Raw genomic sequence first — 21,756 nt, forward strand, 5'->3', positions numbered from 1 at the left:
ATAACCACTATTACTACTTTGGACATTTGTATATAAATGAGAAATAATTACATAAACCACAACTATAAATCCCCAAATGGCTGTTAATCTTAGTAATAATACTAATGATAGTTTTAGCAATGTTGCTCATTGCTGTTATTATTAACTAGAACATATGTAGGGGCCCTGTCATTTACAAAACATTTCTTATATGTCACATTTTGTTAGCCTGAGACCCTCTCTGTGTCTATGGACAGGGAGCTCTGGAGCCCCATGGCTGACATAAGGGTCCCAAACACGGAGTCAAGCCCAAAATAAATGGAGGAAACATTAGATATATACACATATACACAACTTCTTGAGTCATGTAACTGCTCTAGGAATCGGTTTTCTTCCGCTTCAGAATACACCAAAATGTCAAGTATTCCATAAAAAAAGTATGATAGGGGTGCTTGGTTGGCTCAGTCGGTGGAGCATGTGACTCTTGCTCTCAGGGTTCTGGGTGTGAACCCCATGGTCAGTGTGGAGACTGTTTAAAAACAAAATCTTAAAAAAAAAAAAAAAAAAATAGTGTGATAATGGAGTGAATTCTAACTGCTGCAAGGTTGGAGAGAGTGCTTTCTTGGAATTCTACATCCAAATGTAAGGGGCTGAGTGTAATTCCAAGGGTAAGAAAGAGAAACTCCACAAAGTTCTCTAGAGTTCATCATCCATATATACATCTGACTTTCCTAATTAGACTATGAGAACAATCGGCGGGGGGAGGGGGGGACTGGCTCTTATTCATATCTAGATCCCCAACAGCAAAATACCAGATCACTGGTATTTTAAATGAACCACTATCACCTCTCTGCTACTAGCCCTTTAAGACGAATTTCAAAGATATGGACAAGGCTTCCATAAAGATTACAAGTAACTTCCCTAGAAGTAGCTTACAATTAAGTAAAACGAAGCAACAAAGAACCCAGTAAACATTTTAACTTAAAATGTGGTAATTAAAGGTGGTAGAGTGTACAACTCTCGATCTCATGGTTGTGAATTTGAGCCCCACCTGGGTGTAGAGATTACTTAAAAAATATAAAATCTTTTTTTAAAAAAGTGAAAGATCTATTGAACATGTAGCAAATATTTTCAGACACATCAATAAAACTGTATACTCAAAACAAGGTGCATAAAACTCTTCAAACAACCAACAGCCAAAAATAAGTTAAAAAAAAAAAAAGGACAGTTACTGTATCAATTCATTGAAGAATCAAGTGAAGATGATAAACACACTATATCTACCAAGGAGCCAGGTCTACCCAACAGGCTTACATTCTGAGCTTTTCCTTTGCTCCTGTCATACAGAGATCAACATGACCTAGTGAATGGACTTATAAAACAAACGGGGAAATTCCAGCTACAAAATAACTTGCCCTTGGTTGTGGCCGTGAGACAACATAGCTGTAGATCCTGTGGTCAGCTGTATTAACTTGCAAGGGTCGGGATGGAGGTGGGTTGAAAACACTTGGTACACCCTCTTGTTCATTCAATCGGTCCTGTACAGCAGCCTGAGAAGAAAAAAAAGAGTGGCAATAGTTTCAGTGATGCTCAAATCAACCCAAAAGAAATACCACTGCTTGGTGTTTCAAAACAGGTTACATGAGGAGTGTTATGTTACTAGACCTTTAACTTGCTAAGCTGGGAGGCAATGTGTGGTGATGGCTCCAGGTTCACAGTAAAGGAGTCCAAGAAATTTGTCTGGATGCTCCATTTATGCAGTAAACACAATTGCTTTTATTCAGACGGTACGTGTTATTTAGCGTGGCGGAGATTCAAGGTGCTGTTCACTGTGTGAAGGAAAGCCATCCACAGAGAATACAATGTAGAAAGTGCCCCCGTAGCTGTCTGATGGAGCTCTCCTGATGAGCAGTGTTGGGTGGAGGGCTTGGCTTTGGAACAGAAACTTAGGTCTGAATCTTAGCTCCACCACTCCTAATAGTCACTTGGCTTATGAGTCTCAGTTTCCTCATATGCAAAAAGAAGGAACAGTATTTCTCAGGGTTAATCTGAAAATGTAGTAAGATGTCCATACGTAAAGATCCTAATATAATTCCTGACAGAGGATATTCAGTAAAAAGCCTTATTCTCTTACTAACTCTGTCACAGAAAATGGATATTTGTCCAAATGTAGTAAAAATTTTGACTCTGCCCAAAAAGAGATCTGGTCTTTGGCTCTGGATTCTGGGAGATAATCTATAACTGATAGGAGTATCTTTGTTACCAGCTCTTAGGGTAGACTGCCACCCTGGAAAGACCAACCATGTTGCTTAGGGTTGGGACTATGGATAATGCAGTATCAGCTGACCTGGAGACTGAGTTCAATCATAGGCAATCAATCAAAACAATTCTTGACTATGTAACAAAGACTCAATGAAAACTCTGGACACTGAAGCTGAGGTGAGTTTCCCTGACTGGCAATACTTCATGCATAATGTCACAAATCTTTGCCAGGAGGGTAATGCATCCTGATTGCAGGAAAGAGGAGTATGGAAGCTTTGTGTTTAGAACTCAAGATTCTGCCTTAAAGGTCTCTTCTCTTAGGTGATTTGAATCTGTATCTTTTCCCTATATTAAACTGTAACCATGAGTATAATAGCTTTTAGTGAACTCTTCTGGTGAATTATCAAACCTGAGAGTGGTTTTGGGAAACTCCTGAACCTACAGTTGCTGTAAGAAGTGAGGACTTGAGTGTTCCCTAACCATGATAGTTGGCTTTAAATTTCGCAGTGTGGCTAATGCCAGGTAGTTCTTTAAGTTCACATATTTTCAAGTATCAAGGCACAATTTGATGGGGAAAGAGCAGTCTATCAACAAAAGATGCTGGGGTAACTGGATACTGACATGAGAAAGAATGAACATGAATCGCTAAACCACATTATATACACAAATTAACTCAAAACACATCAAAGACCTAAATGTTAACAGCTGAAATTATAAAATTCTTAAAAGAAGACAGGTGAAAATCTTCATCACCTTGGAGTAGGCAATTATTCCCTAGATATGATGTAAAAGCACAAACAACAAAAGAAAAATATTAGATAAATGGGAAGTCCATCAAAACTGAAAACATCTGGGGCGCCTGGCTGGCTCAGTTGGTAAAGCATGTCGACTCTTGAATTCATGGCTGTGAGTTCAAGGCCTACATCGGGCATGTAGCTTACTTAAACAAAACAAAACAAACTGAAAACTTTTGTGCATCAAATGACACTATCAAGAGAGTCAAAAGACAACCCACAGAACAGGAGAAAAAAATTACAAATCATGTATCTTGTAAGAGTGTAGCATCTAGAATATATTAAGAACCCTTAAAACTCATCATCAAAAAGACTATAAGCCAATTTAAAAATGGGCAAAGGAACTGAATAGATGCTCTCTAAAGATGATTTGCAAACAACCAACAAGCACAAGAAAAGGTGCTCTATCATCATTAGCCATTAGAAAAATGCAAATCAAAATCACAAGATACTACATCACACCCACTAAAAGGCTATCATGTAAAAGACAGATATTACAAATGTTGGTAAGGATGTGGAGAATGTGGACTCCTGATACACTACTATTGGAATGTAAAATAGTGTAGCTTCTTTGGAAACAGTCTGGCAGTTCTTCCAAAGGTTCAACAGAGAGTTGTCACAGGAGTCAGTAATTCTACTCCTAGGTACACACCCAAGAAGAATGAAAACATATATCTCTACAAAAACTTGTACACTAAATTTCACTGCAACATTACTGATAATAGATGAAAGTGGGAACAGTCCAAGAGTTTGTCAACTAATGAATGGATGAAGACACTGTGGTATATTCAAACAAGGGAATACGATTTGACAATAAAAGGGGTGAAGTACTGATATACACCATGACACGGATAAATCTTGAAAACATTGTGCTAAGTGAAATAAGCCAGACACAAAAGGACAAATACTGTCTGATGCCACTTACATGAGGTATCTAAAATAGCCAAATTTTATAAAGACAAAATGTGGAATTGTGGTTGTCAAGGCAGAGAAAGGGGATAAAGTGAAATAATCGTTTAATGGGTAAAGGGTTTCAATTTGGGATGATGAAAAAATTCTGAAAGCATATAGTGGTAATGGCTGCAGAATAATGTAAATGTACTTAACGCAACAACACTGTAAACTTAAAATGATTAAAATGGTAAACTTTTGCACTCCCTATCAAAATAACACCAGCATTCTTCACAGAGCTAGAATAAACAATCCTAAAATCTGTGTGGAACCAGAAAAGACCCTGAATAGCCAAAGCAATCCTGAAAAAGAAAACTGAAGCTGGAGGCATCACAATGCCACACTTCAAGCTGTATTACAAAGCTGTAATCATCAAGACAGTATGACATTGGCACAATGACACTCAGATCAATGGAACAGAATAGAGAACACAGAAATGGACCCACAAACGTATGGCCAACTAATCTTTGACAAAGCAGGAAAGAATATCCAATGGAAGGGGCACATGGGTGGCTCAGTAGGTTAAGCATCAGACTTCGGCTCAGGTCATGATCTCACGGTTCGTGGGTTTCAGCCCCANAGTCTCTTCAGCAAGTGGTACTGGGAAAACTGGACAGCAACAGCAGAAAAATGAACCTGGACCACTTTCTTACACCAGATACAAAAATAAACTCAAAATGGATAAAAGACCTAAATGTAAGACAGGAAGACATAAAAATCCTCAAGAAGAAAGCTGGCAAAAACCTCTTTGACCTTGACCGCAGCAACTTTTTACTCAACACGTCTCTGGAGGCAAGGGAAACAAAAGCAAAAATGAATTACTGGGACCTCATCAAAATAAAAAGCTTCTGCACAGCAAAGGAAGCAATCAGCAAGCCTAAAAGCAACCGACAGAACGGGAGAAGATATTTGCAAATGTCATTATCAGATAAAGGGTTAGTATCCAAAATCTATAAAGAACTTATCAAACTCAACACCCAAAAAACAAAAATCCAGTGAAGAAATGGGCAAAAGAGATGAACAGACACTTCTCCAAAGAAGACATCCAATGGCGAACAGACAAATGAAAAAACGCTCAACATCACTCATCATCAGGGAAATACAAATCAAAACTACAAGATACCACCTCACACCTGTCAGAATGGCTAACATTAACAACTCAGGCAACAACAGATGTTGGCGAGGATGCAGAGAAAAAGGATCTCTTTGGCACTGCTGGTGGGAATGCAAACTGGTGTAGCCACTCTGGAAAACAGTATGGAGGTTCCTCAAAAAATTAAAAATAGAACTGCTCTATGACTCAGCAATTGCATACTCGGTATTTAATCAAAGGATACAGGTGTACTGTTTTGAAGGGGCACATGCACCCCCATGTTTATAGCAATGCTATTGACAATAACCAAAGTATGGAGAGAGCTCAAATGTCCATCGACAGATGAATGGAAAGAGAAGATGTGGTATATATTTACAATGGAGTATTACTTGGCAATCAAAAAGAACGAAATCTTGCCATTTGCAACTACATGGATGGAACTAGAGGGTATTATGCTAAGCAAACTTAGAGAAAGACAAATATATGACTTCACTCATATAAGGAATATAAGATACTAAACAGATGAACATAAGGGAAGGGAAGCAAAAAGAATATAAAAACAGGGAGGGGGACAAAACATAAGAGACTCTTAAATACAGAGAACAAACAGGGTTGCTGGAGGGGTTGTGAAGGGTGGGATGGGCTAAACGGGTAAGGGGCATTAAAGATTCTACTCCTGATATCATTGTTGCACTATATGCCAACTTGGATGTAAATTAAACAATAAATACATTTTTAAAAAATGGTAAACTTTTATGTTATGTATATTTTACCACAACACAAAAAAAGGCATGCAGTACTGATACATGCTACAACATGGATGAACTTTGAAAATATTATGTTAGGTAAAAGAAGCCAGTCACAAAAGACCACATACTATGATTCCATTCATATGAAAGTCCAGGAAAGGAAAATCTATAAATGGAAAGTAGATTAGTAGTTGCGCAGGGACAGCGAGGGATAGAAGCAGGAGGGAAATAGTTAAAGGGCATGGGTTATTTTTGGGGGGGTAAAGTTCTCAATATTCTAAAACATTTTTGGGAAAATATTAAAAAAAATTTTTTTTAAATGTTTTTATTTGCTCACGCTGTCTCTCTCTCTCCTAGAAATGAAAAAAAACAAACAAACTGATGACGGTAATGGCTGCACAACTCTGTGAATATACTAAAAACTACTGAATTTCACATTTGAAATGGGTGAACTTTTGGTATGTGAATTACACATCAATAATAAAGCTGTTAATTTAAAATCCACAATTAACAGTATCTATTGTCAATTATAAATTAGAGCTTCCAGGCAAAAATTAGAATTTGAAAACTTGTATTTGCTACTGTAAGCTTGACAATTTCCTAATATCTTTTAAAGAGCTTTTTTTTCTGAGGGCACCTGAGTGGCTCAGTCTGTTGGGTAAGCATCTGACTTCAGCTAAGGTCATGACCTCACGGTCTGCGAGTTCAAGCACTGCACAGGGCTCTGTGCTGACAGCTCAGAGCCTGGAGCCTGCTTAGGATTCTGTGTCTCCCTCTTTCTCTGCCCCTCCCCTGCTCACTCTCCTGGTCTCTCAAAATAAAATAAAGACATAAAAAAAATGAACTGAATAGATTTTAAAGTTTTCATCATAAGAAAAAAAAAGTCTGTAACTATGTATGTTGACAGATACTAACCAGACTTACTGTGGTGATAATTTTGCAAAATATAAAAATACTTAATCATTATGTTGTAAACCTGAAACTAATAATGTTATATGTCAATTATACCTCAATAAAAAACATTTTTTTTTAAGTTTATGTATTGAGAGAGAGAGCATGAGAGCAGAGAGAGAGGGAGACAGAGAATCCCAAGCAGCCATTCAGGTGCCCCAATAAAAGACATTTTTAATTAAAACAAATAAAAATTAAGGCTAGACCTCAAAAAAAGAACTCAAGAAAAGTGATCCCTCTCAGAAAATTGTGTAAAACTGTCTACTAACTCCATTAAAAAGACCATTCAGGGAGTGGCCTCAATGGCTCAGCCAGTTAAGCATCCCACTCTTGACTTCAGCTCAGGTCATGATCTCACCTTTGGTGACATCACATTGGGGATCGCTGCTTGGGATTCTCTTGCTCCCTCTCTCTCTGCCCCTCCCCTACTTGCACAGGTGTGCATGCATGTGTGCTCTCTCTAAAAATAAACTTTAAAAAAAGATCATTCATAAGAATGCACTTTTTTTTAAAAAAAGGTGCAAGACCGATCAATAGATTTCAATGTGAAAGAGAATGGAGAGTTCCTTGGTATGGTTTCAAATTCCATATTACAACTAACCTTTAAGAAAATTATCACACTATCAAAGAACATCCATGGTTATCTGAAAAGGCTATTGAAATACCCTTCCCATTTCCAACTACACCTTGCGTGAAACTGGATGTTCTTCATATACTTCAACTCTCTGCTGTCAGTGCAGACTGCTTCAGATCCTGTCTCCCTCTCTCTCTGCCCCTCCCCCCTCAAAATAAATATACATTTTTTTAAAAAAGAAAGAAAAGCAGGGGCGACAGTATTAATACATCAAAGCAGAATTTAAAGCAAAAAGCATCATCTGATATTAAAAGATATTATAAAAAAGCTGTCACAGCCACTTGTCTTTCTGTGTCAAATACAGTAGCCAAACTATACAAGAGTAAGAAAGTCTCTCCCCAAAAATAGACATAAAATGTATTAATGTTTTTCATCTGCACCATGGACTGCCCTTCCACAGCATGTACAAAAACATTTCTTTGATACATTTGTTTTTAATATTGGAAAAGTATATACATATATTCCCGACACACATAAGAAGGTCCAGAAGGACATATATTAAAACATCAAACGTGGTTATCTTAAGTTTGATTGATTACTAAGAACTTTCATTTTCAACTTTATCAACTCTGTGTTTTAAATTTTGGGCAGATACGTATTATTTTTATAATTAGAGAAAAAAAAACATCGCCAGTAAGAAATAAATCTATAAAACCACATTCAAGTTCCTCATATCAAATAGTCTCATTAAGTAAACAGAAAAGAAAGGAAATAATAAATTTTAATTATACATGTAATAAGCTTGACTGAACACAGACACCAACCTTTATCCAATAAAAAACCACATTCCTTAAACACCTAGTTGTCAACAGTGGTTACTTCTCAGAAAAAAGGAATAGAAAGGAGGTGGGGCGTTGGACAGGGATGACATGTAAGCAACTTACATGGGGTTTAATTTTACCCATATTTGTTTAAAAGAAATTTGAAACAAGTATTGCAAAATGTCTGGCTTTCAGGAGCTGGAGGGTACATGGTTGTACCTTATCTCTATATTTTTCTCTAAGTTTAAAATATTTAAATAAAAATACATTTCATAATGTTAATGGAACATTAGTAAGCTGTAAGAACCTAAATAAACACCTATATGAAATAAAATGAAAGATTAACATGAAAAGGTAAACAAAAAAAACAAAAGAACAAGCTACTAACTAAAAACTCCAAACATGTTCCTAAATAACTCTTGGGTTAAAGAAGAAAATCAAAACTTTAAAATGTATTTTCTTCTGAAAAAAAAAAAAGGTATTTTCTTCTGAAAATTCACAGCCTTAAATCCAAGAAAGAATACAAATAAATTAACCAAGGTATAAAAATCAAGATGCTAAGAAAAAGAATATGAATCTACAAAAGGATGAACATAGATTTTTCTAAAAAAAAAAAAAAAGAAAGAACTAATAAATACAAGAGCTTTTTATAAACCAAACACATTAAAATAAACCAGTCTCCAGCAAGTCTCATTTTTAAAAAAGGAAAACATAATAAAGCAATGAGAGGATAATAGAACAGATAAAGAGAGTAGAAAACATACTATTTTGTACAGCCTATGCTAAAAAACTTGGAAATCTCTAAGGAAAAAGCATCTCCTAAGAAAGCTCATCAAGGAGCATGTAATGTAGCAAAGGTGCACCTGGGAAGCTCAGCTCGTTGAGCATCCAACTCTTGATTTTGCCTCAGGTCATGTACTCATGATTCATGGGATCAAGCCCCAAGTTGGGCTCCAGGCTGACAGCATGGAGATTCTCTCCCTCTCTCTCTCTGCCCCTTCCCTGCTCACTCTCTCAAAAATAAATAAGTCAATTTAAAAAAAAATTAAAAAAAGAAAGATGTAACAAATTATGAATGATGCCGAAAACATGAAAAAGTTAATACAGAACTGGCAGAAACAAATTTTCAAGCCCTTTCTTTCAAATCTGTGCTATGTACCCTTCTCAATTCATTTTATCAAGTCAGTCATCTAACAAAGCCATCACATGCCTGAAATAAAAATCTAACAAGGAGACAGCACAAAATTATCATATAGAACATCATTTTCTCTGCCTAAAATACACCTCCCCCCCTCCCCCCGCCTCTCCGCCATGATTTTCACATTCATCATTCCTTTTCATCATTTGGATGTCAGCTCAAATATAACCTCCTCAGGAATGCCTTTCTTCACCATCTTATTTATTTAGTGTTTTAGTGATTATTTTTGAGAGAGAGAGAGAGAGAGAGAGAAAGCTGGTTAAGAGCAGAGAAAGGACATAGGATCTGTAGCAGGCTCTGCATTGACAGCAGAGAGCCTGATATGGGACTAGATCTAATGAACCATAAGGTAATGACCTGAGCCGAAGTCGGACCCTCAACGAACTAGGCCACCCAGGTGCCCCTTCACTACCCTATTTAAAATAACTCCCACATCCTGTTACATTTCCTACACTCATTTTATTCACAGCATTACAAATTGAAATTATCTAGAATCTCATGATATCTAGAATTTCATGGGAGTAGGATATTAGTCTTGTTCTCTGGTATAATGCCAGAGTTGCTCAAAGTTTGTTGAGTAACTAAATATAACTTAGGAATACATTTTCAGAAATCAACATAATTCAAATAACATACTATGATTAAAACACAATAATCTCAACAGAGATCATATGAGTATACTAAGACTGGAAGACAGCGGATATTTATTGAAAGTCTATGATGTGCTAGGATCAGTTTTTAAATGCTTCTAGGAAGACAGCAGTTAACAAAACGGAAAAAAAATTTTTTTTTTTGCTTGCACGGAGCTTAAATTCTAGTGATCCATCTCCAAACAATAACCAACATCACGCTCAATAATAAAACATTAGAGGCATTATAGTAAAGACAAGATGTTTGCTATTACCATCATTAACTGACGTTGTTATGTTGTTCTAGCAATTCAATGATCTAGTAAAAGTAACAAAAGATCTATATACTGAAAAAAATCATAGAATTGCAGACAATACAATTATCTAGAAAATCCAAAAAGATGAACTATGAAATATGTAATAAGAAAGTTCGCACTAAGGTATCTGGTTACAAACCAAATATATAAAAACCAACTTTTCCCAAAGAGCTATAGAGAAAGAAATAGGAGGGAGGGATACAGAAGGATCTGGTCACTATTTTTTATAAAACTTTATAATAAAGTTTAATCATAATTTTTACTTTTTCTACACATTTATTTTTCAAGATTAAAGAGTTATAAATTTGAAAAAAAAATTTCTATGAAAAGGAAGGATTTCTGTTGTGGAAAAATACAAGTCTTTGGTTCACTATCAAACTAAGCAAAAAAAATAGGCTCAGAATAAATCATACTATACCTCTATGTTCCAGTTATGCTGTTCCAAGGTATGGCGACATTGATCCATAGATTCTATGCCAGTCAGATCCTGAAAAGAAGGAAAAAACAAAACATTACTTAGGGAAAAATCATCAGCAAATATGTAGATATTTTTATCCCTAATACTTATGAATGCTGTAGGGAAACTACACTGAAAATTACTGAAGGTAAATATTCGAGTATGTTAAGAACTTCACTGTTCAGAATTTATCCACTCAGTTACAGCAGGTATTACTGCCATGAAAGTTCTTCTTTTTTTTTTTTACATTTATTTTTGAGAGACAGAGTGAGACAGAGAGTGAACTGGGGAGGGGCAGAGAGAGAAGGAGACACAGAATCCAAAACAGGCTCCAGGCTCTGAGCTAGCCATCAGCGCAGAGCCCGACATGGGGCTCAAACCCACAAACCATGAGATCATGATCTGAGCCGAAGTTGAACGCTCAACCGACTGAGCCACTCAGGCGCCCCAAAACATGAAAGTTTCTTACCCTTTAAAACTTCAAGGCTTTCAATAAAGATGACTACTGATTAAAATCAATTTCTCCTCTCAAACTGAAGTTTAAAAAATTAAAGATTTCGGGGTGCCTGGGTGGCTCAGTCAGTTAGGCACCTGAGTTAGGCTCAGGTCATGATCTCACAGTTCGTGGGTTCAAACCCCATGTTGGGCTCTGTGCTGACAGCTCAGAGCCTGGAGTCTGCTTATAATTCTGTGTCTCCTCTCTCTGCCCCTCTCCCGCTCATTCATTCTGTCTCTCTCTCTCAAAAATAAACATTAAAAAAAATAAAGATTTCTTCAACCACTAGGTCTAGAAAAATATGTTGAATATTGTTAATGTTCAACAAAAATTGTTTATAATACATAATAATATAATGCAAGTTTCATGCAAAACGTAATGCCCCCTTTTTAAAAAAATGTTTAATTTTTATTGTTTTTGAGAGAGAGACAGAGACAGAATACAAGCAGGGGAAAGACAGAGAGAAAGGGAGACACAGAAACCAAAGCAGGCCCCAGGCTCTGAGCTGTCAGCACAGAGCCCTGTGCAGGGCTTGAACTTATGAACTGTGAGATCATGACTTGAGCAGAAGTCAGATGCTTAACCGACTGAGTCACCCAGGCACCTCAAATGTTATGCATTTCAATAACTTATGTCATTTTACCTACTGACATATAGCCTACCTTATAATATGAACTGTGTATAAACTATTTTTTAATTTAAAAAATTTATTTGAGAGAGAGCATGAGTGGGGGAAGGGCAGAAAAGGAAAGGAGAGAGAAAGCAGGTTCCACACTGTCAGCACAAGGTCCGAGGCAAGGCTCGATCCCATGAACTGATAGATCATAACCTGAGCTGAGACCGAGAATCAGACGCTTAAATGACTGAGCCACCTAGGCGCAACAAAACATTTTATTAAAAAAAAAAAAAAGTCTGTTATTCACGTTTCCCAGTAATAAGTATTTTCCCTACCCTCTTCTTCTTGGACTATTCTCAGGTTTCGCTTTGTTTCTTCTCTGGCTCCTCTTCTACCACTCTTAAATGGAATTTCCCTAAGGATGTGTCCCTGGTTTTTGACTCTCTATACCTCCTTCCCTCTGGCAATCTCATTTATATTTCTTTTTTAAGAGACAGAGAGTGAATGGGAGAGAGAGGCAGAAGGAAGGAGGAAGGGAGGGAGGGAGGGAAGGAGAGAGGGAGGGAGGGAGGGAGGGAAGGAGAGAGGGAGAAAGAGAATATCTTAAACAGGATCCATGTTTACCGGGGAGCCCAATGCCGGGTGGGGCTCAATCTCATGACCTGAGCTGAAATCAAGTCGGACACTTAACTGACTGAAGCACCCAGGTACCTCACAATGTCATTTAATCCTTAGACTTCAACCAACATTTCTGCTCAGATGACTCCTAAATAATCTCTGGGCCTGCCATCTCTTCTCAAGTTTAGCAGCACATTTCCAACAGCCTATTCAACATTTCCATCCACATGTGGCATCAGTACCTCAAATGCACCATTTAAAACTGCCACATATGTTTATGACACCACCACCCTCCAAAATATATAGGCAAAGATGTCATCTGGAACCTCAGCCTAATTTTGAAGTACTTTATCCCTTGAACTCCACGCTTCATCAGCAATCAAGTTCTGGTGACTTTCTATATACATCTATCTGTAACCACATTTCCATTCCCAAAGCTAGCATCTTTAATCAACACCTCAAATGAATTGTCAAAACAATTATTTTCTCTCTCCTAACTATTCTTCCTATTGTGTGTATATGTGTGCGCATGTGTGCATGCATGTAGGTGTATTACTCCTCTGCTCAAAACTTTTCAGCTGACTGGATAATAAATTCCAAAATCCTTAGGTTGACATTCAAGTATTTCTATAATGTGGCCCCCACCTAGCTTTCTAGATTATTTTCTATTTGCCTTTCGGTGCCCAATACTCAATAAATCTAATTGTTCATATGTACATCTAATGACCAGAATTTCCACAAAGCTAAATCCTAGACTTCTTTCAAGGTCTAATACAAAAGGCAAATCCATCCATTCATCCATTCATGTAACAAATGTCTATTGTTACTGTCTATTCTGTGTGTTATTTATTATGTCCAAGAGTTACGGAGATGATAACGGAGATGATATAGTCTCTATCCTCAAGAAATCTCTCCTAACAACTAGCAAGCAACAGAAGACAGACACTGATCTCAACCTCACAAAAATGTGGTAACATGCACTTCTGAATCAGGAGCCTAAGGTTCTTGCCTTGATTCTGCATCCTGTAACCATGGACCAGACACATTTTAACTCTTTAGGATTTAGTTCTAAAAGATTTTACATCCCTTTATGTGCACCACGAGGGACTTAGTTTAGGCTGGTTGCCCTTTCCAGAACTTAAGAAAAAACAAAAAAACAAAAAAAACCCTAGAAGTCTGGATTAATTAGGTATGCAATTATTTATTTTCACTAAAAACGGTTTTAATGTTTGTTTATTTATTTATTTATTTCGAGAGAGAAATACCTCAAGCAGAGGAGGGAACAGAGAGAGAGGTAAAGAGAATCCCAAGCAGATTCTGCACTATTAGCACAGAGCCCAATGAGGGGGCTTGAACTCAAATTGAGTTCATGACCTGTGCCAAAATCAAGAGTCAGACGCATGGGCGCCTGGGTGGCTCAGTCGGCTAAATGTCTGACTCCAGCTCAGGTCATGATCTCACAGTTCGTGAGTTTGAGCCCTGCATCAGGCTTTGTGCTGACAGCTCAGAGCCTAGGGTCTGCTTCAGATTCTGTTTCCATCTCTCTCTGTCCCTCCTCTGCTCGTGCTCTCTCTAAAAAATAAATAAATGTTAAAAAAAAAAAAAAGAGTCAGATGCATAACTGACTGAACCACCCAGGCACTCCTGAAACTTTATTTTTAAAAAAATCCCACCAAAAATCAGTTTTTTTTTTTTTTTTAATGTTTAAAATACCATGGGGCACCTGGGTGGCTCAGTTGGTTGAACGTGATCCAACTCTTGACTTCAACTCAGATCATGATCCCAAGGTTATGGGACTGAGCCCTGCCTACACTGGGTTCCCTGCTGGGCATGGAACCTACTTGGGATTCTCTCTTTGCCCCACTCTGTCCCTTTCCCCCATTCCCATGCTCGCTCTCTCTAAAAAACCGTTTAATTTTTTTTTTAGTGTTTTATTTATTTCTGAGAGAGAGAGAGAGACAGCGTGAGCAGGGGACAGTCAGAGAGAGAAGGAGACACAGAATCTGAAACAGGCTCCAGGCTCTGAGATGGCTGTCAGCACAGAGCCTGACACGGGGCTGGAACCCACAAACCATGAGATCATGACCCGAACCGAAGTTGGACACTTAACCAACTGAGCCACCCAGGTGCCCCTCAAAAACTGTTTAAAAAAAAAATAACTTAAGAATAATAAAATACTGTACAAATTTCAAAACTGAAATTGAAAAGCTCTATTAAGAACCACTCACTGGCTTTGACAGCTCTGACAGTCTGGACTTTAGTTCCTGACCATTCCAGGCCTCTTACCAATTTGGCTATTTGCCTTCTGGCTTGTAATAGGCTCCTTCTTAACTTCCAATTTCCTCACAACCTTCTGCAAAAGACTACAATATCCAGGGTTCCCCCTCTTCTGTATAAACACTCTCTTTAAGAATTAGACTCTTCTTTTACCTTCTCAGGATGTAATGGCCACTCCATATTTAAATACCAAATTGTTTTCTATCTCTCTTATGTACCTATTATTTTCTACTTTCAACAATGATTATTTATATAATGCTCCCCTGTACATAGCATACACAGTAAGGACTTTAAAAGTTATAGAAAAAGTTAGTATAAATTAAACAGACCTTTTTGTATAATCTTTGATAATTGTTGCTATAAACTGAAATCCTCTAGAAATTTTCACCAGACTTCAACTGTCTATTAAAACCCTGGGGCTTTAAAATCCCAAATGCTCTGACTAAACGATAAGCTGGCTGCTAAAAAGACAAATCTGCAGGATCTTCCTGAAAATTAAGGAGAGACAGAGCCTGGGCATCTTTTTTTTTTTTTTAAGCCCCTCAGCTGATTCTAATACACAGCCAGACTGGTATTCATGGTACTGCGCGATTCTATGTAGGACCAGAGATACTATACGTCATTTATTAACTTTTTAAATTTTTTTAAATGTTTATTTTTGAGAGACAGAGAGCAAGCGGGGGAGGGACAGAGACAGAAGGAGACACAGAATCCAATGCAGTTTCCAGGCTCCGCACTGTCGGCACAGAGCGCTGATGCAGAGCTCGAATCCATGAACCATGAGATCGTGACCTGAGCCAAGGTCAGAGTGAGCCACCCAGGCGCCCCACTTACTAACTTTTTTAAAAAAGAATTATAAACAATGTAGGAGAGAACAATCAGAGTAATTGCACATCTTCAACACTGAAACACTTAACCTAATTTATAAGCAAATCTCTTTTGTAAGTAGTGAATCAGGGTAAACTGGAAGCCCAACTGAACAAGCCTGCTTTCAATCACTACTGATGAGTGCTGGAAACATGCACTGGGACTAATAAGCAATGCTAGACACACCTAGGACAGAAGTATTATTCATCTAGTAACAAATGTTCACCGATCCAGGATTCTAGAAATCCAGGATACAAATACAGTCCCTGGTTTCATTAAGTTTACATCCTACCAGAGGCAGACTGACCAAAATAAACCACACACACAGAGCAAATCAATGAACAAAATTTTAGGCTAGGAGATTCCTTTGGATTAGGTGTTCAAGGAATGCCTCTACAAGGAGCAAACATTTCAGCAGAAAGCTATGAAAGATAAGGGCCCAGCCATGGAAAAATATGCAGGAGACTATTCTAAACAGAAGGATAACAAATGCAAAATCTCTGAGACAAATGGATATATGACAGTATGCATTTGTCACAGCCCAGAAAAACTTAATAGCAGAGTGAATCTTAATGCATGTAAACTTAAAAAATCGTTCAAAAGGTCAGAGGATCCTAGGATGGAACACAGTTTATGACACAATAATTTAATTGTATTATAAATATATGAAACAACCTCACTGAAGAGGGCGAAGGGGAGAGTTGCTGACCTAACTGTGGAAATGAGTGGCGTCTGTAAGGCTAAAGGCAAAATAAAATAAACTGCATGTTAGTGCTGATCCTAGGTGATAAAATTGTTTGCCACGGGGTAGGAGTTCTGAAGCCACTAAATCTATATATATATACTGGAAGTGAAAAATTAAGTAAACAGATGGGGGGGAAGAGTTTTGTCAGTGTTGAGGTGGGAAGTTATAGATAACCAAGAGGAGAAGACTAGAATGATCCATGTGGTAGTGGATTAGAGTTGGGAGACATCTGAATCAACTCATATTTAATACAGAATGGTTACAGAGAGAAGCAGGTAGCTTAGTATATATACATGTATGTCCTTGTTCCATCAGCTGAGAGGGCCTAGAAGCAGCAACACACATCCCAGTACCAAGCACACATAATGCTCTGATTTCGGTTGCTAACACCATTCTTCAAAAAAAGGAACCTTTTTTGGTTCTAAGCTGATCTTAGGACTGGGGCAGGAAATATACAAGATGACCCCAGAGAATTACGTAGTGCCAGAAAGTAAGGAAGTGCTCAAAAGAACCCCACAATGATGGGGGTGTATCAAGAGATACAGAAATCAACTCAGAAAGCTCCCAGTGGCCAAAGATGGTACAATTTGAGTAACAAAATAAAGTAGTACTGGATTATAATCCTGAATGCAAATAAATATCCATGAGTCCATATAAATACATAACTGAATAAATGTGAGAGAACAGACAAACATCCTATGGAGAACAACTCCAAATAAATGTGTAGATACTATGCCTTCAAGGAGGTGGAACGTAATTCTCTACTTAAGTGTGAGCTGTGTTCAGTGAATTCTTTCCAAAGAGTATTGTATGGGAAAGAATGGGAAAAGATTAACTTTACAGTGGGGAAACCCAAAAAACACTACCTCAATCAGGTGATCAAGGTCAATGTCAATGGTGACAAATCCTGTTGACAGTATGCATCCTTGATAAGATGTAATAAAGAAGCACTTTGTGTTCTTCCTTCCAAAAATCCATAACCCTAGCCTAATCATGAAAAAAAAATCATGCAAATCCCAATTGAGGGACATTCTACAAACTATCTGACCAGTACTCCCGAAAACTGTCAAGGTCATCAAACACAAGGAAAGTCTAAAGAAACTGTGGCAGCCAAGAGGAGCCCAAGTAATTTGGCTACTAAGTGTAATGTGGTATCCTAGATGGGATCCTGAACAGAAAAACATTAGGAGGTAGCTGGGTGGCTCAGTCAGTTGAGCGTCAGACTCTTGGTTTTGGCTCAGATCTCATGGTTTCGGGGGTTTGAACCCTGCATCAGGCCCTGTGCTGGCAGTGCAGAAGCCTGCTCCGGATTCTCTCCCACTCACTCTCTCTGCCCCTTCCCCACTCATGCTGTATTGGTCTCTCCCAAATTTAATAAATGAACTTAAAAAAAATTTTTTTAAGAAAAATATTAGGTAAAAACTAAGGAAATCTGACTGAAGTATGGACTTTAGTTAATAATAATGTATCATTATTAGTTCATTAATTGTAACAAAGGTATGAAATAATAATGTAAGAATGTTGATAAGGAACAAGAGTGCAGAATATATGGGAAGTCTGTGTACTATTTTTGCAACTTTTCTGTAAATCTAAGTAGAAAGTTTACTTTAAAATGTTTAAAAAACAAAAGTGGGGGATACTTTTGAGACAGAATGAACTTAGCAAGTTGGCAGATAAGGTCTGAGAAGTATGTAGGGGAGAGAACATTCATCTAAGGCAATGCTTCTCAGCCTTAATTGGATATCAGAAAGAAGTACCTGTGAGGAATCTACAGATGCCTGGACCTCTATCCCAAGAAATTTAATCAGACTCTTTAAAAATGTAGCTTAGGCATGATTTTTTTCCTCAAAGAGTGGGACCTTCCAGGTGATTCTACTGTACAGGGTTGAGAATCACCAACCAAGAGCTTTAATTCTAAATTCAGTGGGAGTGTCATTCTGGCTGTGACAAGCATTAATTAATTGCAGAGGGCATGAAAGAGAGCAAGACACCAGCTAGGAGACTACACAGATGTCTGTAAGGAAGAGAATGGTAGTTTAGGATGGTAGCAGTGAAGAGGGAAAGTGAAGAGGACAGATTTGGGGTATACGGTTAAAGCTAGAGCCAAAATGATTGAATGATAAATATGTGGGGGTGGAAGAGAAATACTAAGATAAACCCAAGCTTAAGCAGAGGGATGATAGTATTATTTACTAAGAATGAGGAGAACCGTTGAAATGATTTTGTGTATCTTTGTGAGAATCAGTTACTTCTGGCAAAGCAAAGAATTTAAAAAAGATTAGGGGGAAAAGTGGAAACAGACTGCCAAAGATGAATGCACTCTATGCTTAGACTGTATCACATGGGAATGGACCACCTGATTGCACTGCTAGCCAGCAGGATGGAGAATGATGTATCCAAAGGGTCAAATGTAAAACATGGTGAACTCATTTGCCACCCACTGTCTGAAAACAGTTGCATTCATACTCTGAATAGGGTTGGCTACATTTTCTCAGTTTCAAATTTTTTTTTCCTAAACCTAGGATAAGTTAGCTAAAGAAAGTTTAAATACTACAGAAAGACAGGGAAGAGGGAGGTTTCCCTGTGGTTCCAATCACTATCAAGACAACTGGTTTACTTTTTAGTATTTCCTTCTAATTCACTGCACCCCAAGGAAAGGTGAATCTGAGATTTTGATTCAACCTCCATTCAAAATTTTAATTATAGGTGGAACTGGTTAATGGGCTTTGCTTCTCTTTTCTAAACTGTAAGCATCTTGAGAAAAATCCATTTACTTTTGCTTTTTCATCTTTGTAGGACTCTTCTGGTGTTTTCTTTCCTGACTTGGGAACCAATTCATTCTCTCCTCCCTAATCAGCCCCACCTCCCACATCACTGCTACAATCACCAGTTGAAGAGTTTTCTATATTTTCTCTTCTCTGTGAGACACCTCTCTCCTAGATACATACAATTTTGAGCACTCCTACTTATTTTATCAAGTACTCTCTTATATATTAGTCTTCATAACCATTTTAATGGTTATATAATATTGCAATTGGTCAAAACAATTTACATACAGATGTTAAAATTGCTTCCGATTTCCCACTATTAAAACTGCATTTTGATGATCATTTCTGTTATAAAGTTTCTCTGTATTTAGAATTTCCCCCTTTAGGATCCAATCAAAATTATGAGCCAAGGAGTATGAGTAATTTTTCAAATTCCTGATACATATTGCCCAAATGTACTTTGAAAGGACTATTTCAATTTAGGGCTGGTTTCAAAGTGAGTCAAAAGCTAAGTATGTCTCAAGCCAGTATTCATTCTCATTTCAGTGCCAAAGTGAGACTTCTGCAAAGCCAGCGTTGTTCGAACAAAGAACACTACAGTTTTGGCTGGAGACACTGCATCAGCTTTGCTACCAATTCTTTTGCAGCAATAACATGTTTGGCTACGAACACTTACAGAAGACAGGTGAAACACAGAAGTCGAGGAAATGATGGGTTTAATAACCTTAGTTACTGGTTTCCAGCTCCTCCCAAATTAATTTCTTTAGAATTCAACAGGTTATAACTGTTTTAATTTTTAAACTTATTTATTTAGTTAGTTAGTAGGCTTCACACCCAACATGGAGCTTGAGATCAACACAACCCTGAGATCAAGACTTGAGCTGAGATCAAGAGTCAGGTGTTCAACCAACTGAGCCACACAGGGGCCACTGTAATTCTCTTCTAAAAGGAAATTTCTTTCTTTCTTTTTTTTTTTTTAAAGGCAATCTCTCCGCCCAACGAGGGGCTCAAACTCATGACCCCGGATCAAGAATCTTAGTAAGCCTCACTGACTAAACCAGCCAGGGGCCCCTCTTTTCTTACCCTGCACTCCAAGGAACTTTTTTCTTTCCTTTTTTTAAAATTAAAAAAAATTTTTTTTTTAATATTTTTGAGAGTCAGAGAGAGACAGTGCAAGTAGGGGAGGGTCAGAGAGAGAGGGAGATACAGAATCCGAAGACAGGTTTCAGGCTCTGAGCTGTAGGCACAAAGCCCGACGCAGGGCTCAAAACCACGAACCATGAGGTCATGACCTGAGCCGAAGTTGGACGCTTAACTGACTGAGCCACCCAGGTGCCCCCAAGGAACTTTTTTCTGTTTATTTTTTATGTCTAATAAATATGTTTATTTTAATGTCTAATTTTTATTTTTTATTTTTATGAGAAAGCATGTGTGTGTGAATGTGGGAGGGGCAGGGAGGGGGACAGACCACTGAAGAGGCCTTTGTGCTAACAGCAGAGAGCTCATTGTAGGGCTCAAACTCATGAACCTTGAGATCATGACCTGAGCTACAGTCTAATGCTTTATCTAAGTGCCTCCGAAACTTCTTTTTAATATAACACCATATGTTAACTGAAACAGAATTAAAATTTTTTGATTTTTAAAAAACATTTATTTATTTGCATAGAGTGCAAGCTGGGGAGGGGCAGAGAGAGAGGGAGACAAAGAATCCAAAGCAGGCTCCAGACTCTGAGCTATGAGCACAGAGCCTGACATGGGGCTCGAACTCATGAACTGTGAGATCATGACCTGAGCCAAAGTTGGCTGCTTAACCGACTGAGCCACCCTGGTACCCTGAATTTAAAATTTTTAAAAAGGAACTTTCTTTTGAGGAGAGAACTACATCCCAAAGATGCAGTACAGTGCCTTAGCAAACAGTTAATAGTGGAAACTGAACAAATAAGTGAATGAATCCTGTTCTTACACCAATAATCAATTTTTATCTGTCTAGTTTGTTTATTAAAGATTTTACTTCCAAGCAAGCTCTATACCCAATGTGGGACTTGAACTCACAATGCTGATGCCAAGAGTCACATGCTCCCTCAACTGAGTCAGTCAGGCACCCCATCTCTGTCTAGTTTTTAAATATTGTTCTTCTCATTATCACTTACTCCTGCTTTGTGCCAGGATGCTAGCCATCTTTACTACATCTTCCTCAACAATTCTATGAGATAATATCGCCACCATTTCCATCATGAGTTGAGAATACTAAGGCTCTTTGAAAAGAATTGTGTGGGGGTGTGGGGGTGTGGGGGTGTCTCAGTTAGTCAGGCGTCTGACTTCAGCTCAGGTCCTGACCTCTCAGTTCGTGAGTTCAAGTCCTGCATCAGGCTCTGTACTGACCACTCGGAGCCTGGAGACTGCTTCAGATTCTGTGTCTCCCTCTCTCTGCCCCTCCCCTGCTCGTGCTCTCTCTTTCTCTCTCAAAAATAAAGAAACATTAAAAGAAATTTTTTAATGTTAAAAAAAATGTGGAAGCATCCCACACCAAGACAGGTATACCATAAGTACTCAATAAAGGTTAGCTAAATCTGCTAGCCTTTATCTCCTAGTTG

At 38.0% G+C, this 21,756-nt stretch overlaps 1 protein-coding gene across 1 annotated transcript in view; it reads right to left on the minus strand.

The window, feature by feature from the left end:
* The window catches only part of FAF2 (Fas associated factor family member 2), a 65,626-nt gene that overhangs the window by 14,567 nt on the left and 29,303 nt on the right, over window positions 1–21,756 (minus strand). Inside the window, exons 2-3 of the mRNA XM_077757271.1 lie at window positions 10,737–10,805; window positions 1,395–1,529 (exon numbers count right to left, since the gene is read on the minus strand). Coding sequence (XP_077613397.1) covers window positions 1,395–1,529; window positions 10,737–10,805 — 204 coding nt within the window. The remainder of the gene's footprint in view (window positions 1–1,394; window positions 1,530–10,736; window positions 10,806–21,756) is intronic.

This window comes from Crocuta crocuta, unplaced genomic scaffold, assembly GCF_008692635.1.
Source record: "Crocuta crocuta isolate KB4526 unplaced genomic scaffold, BGI_CrCroc_1.0 scaffold131, whole genome shotgun sequence".
Classification (NCBI taxonomy): domain Eukaryota; kingdom Metazoa; phylum Chordata; class Mammalia; order Carnivora; family Hyaenidae; genus Crocuta; species Crocuta crocuta.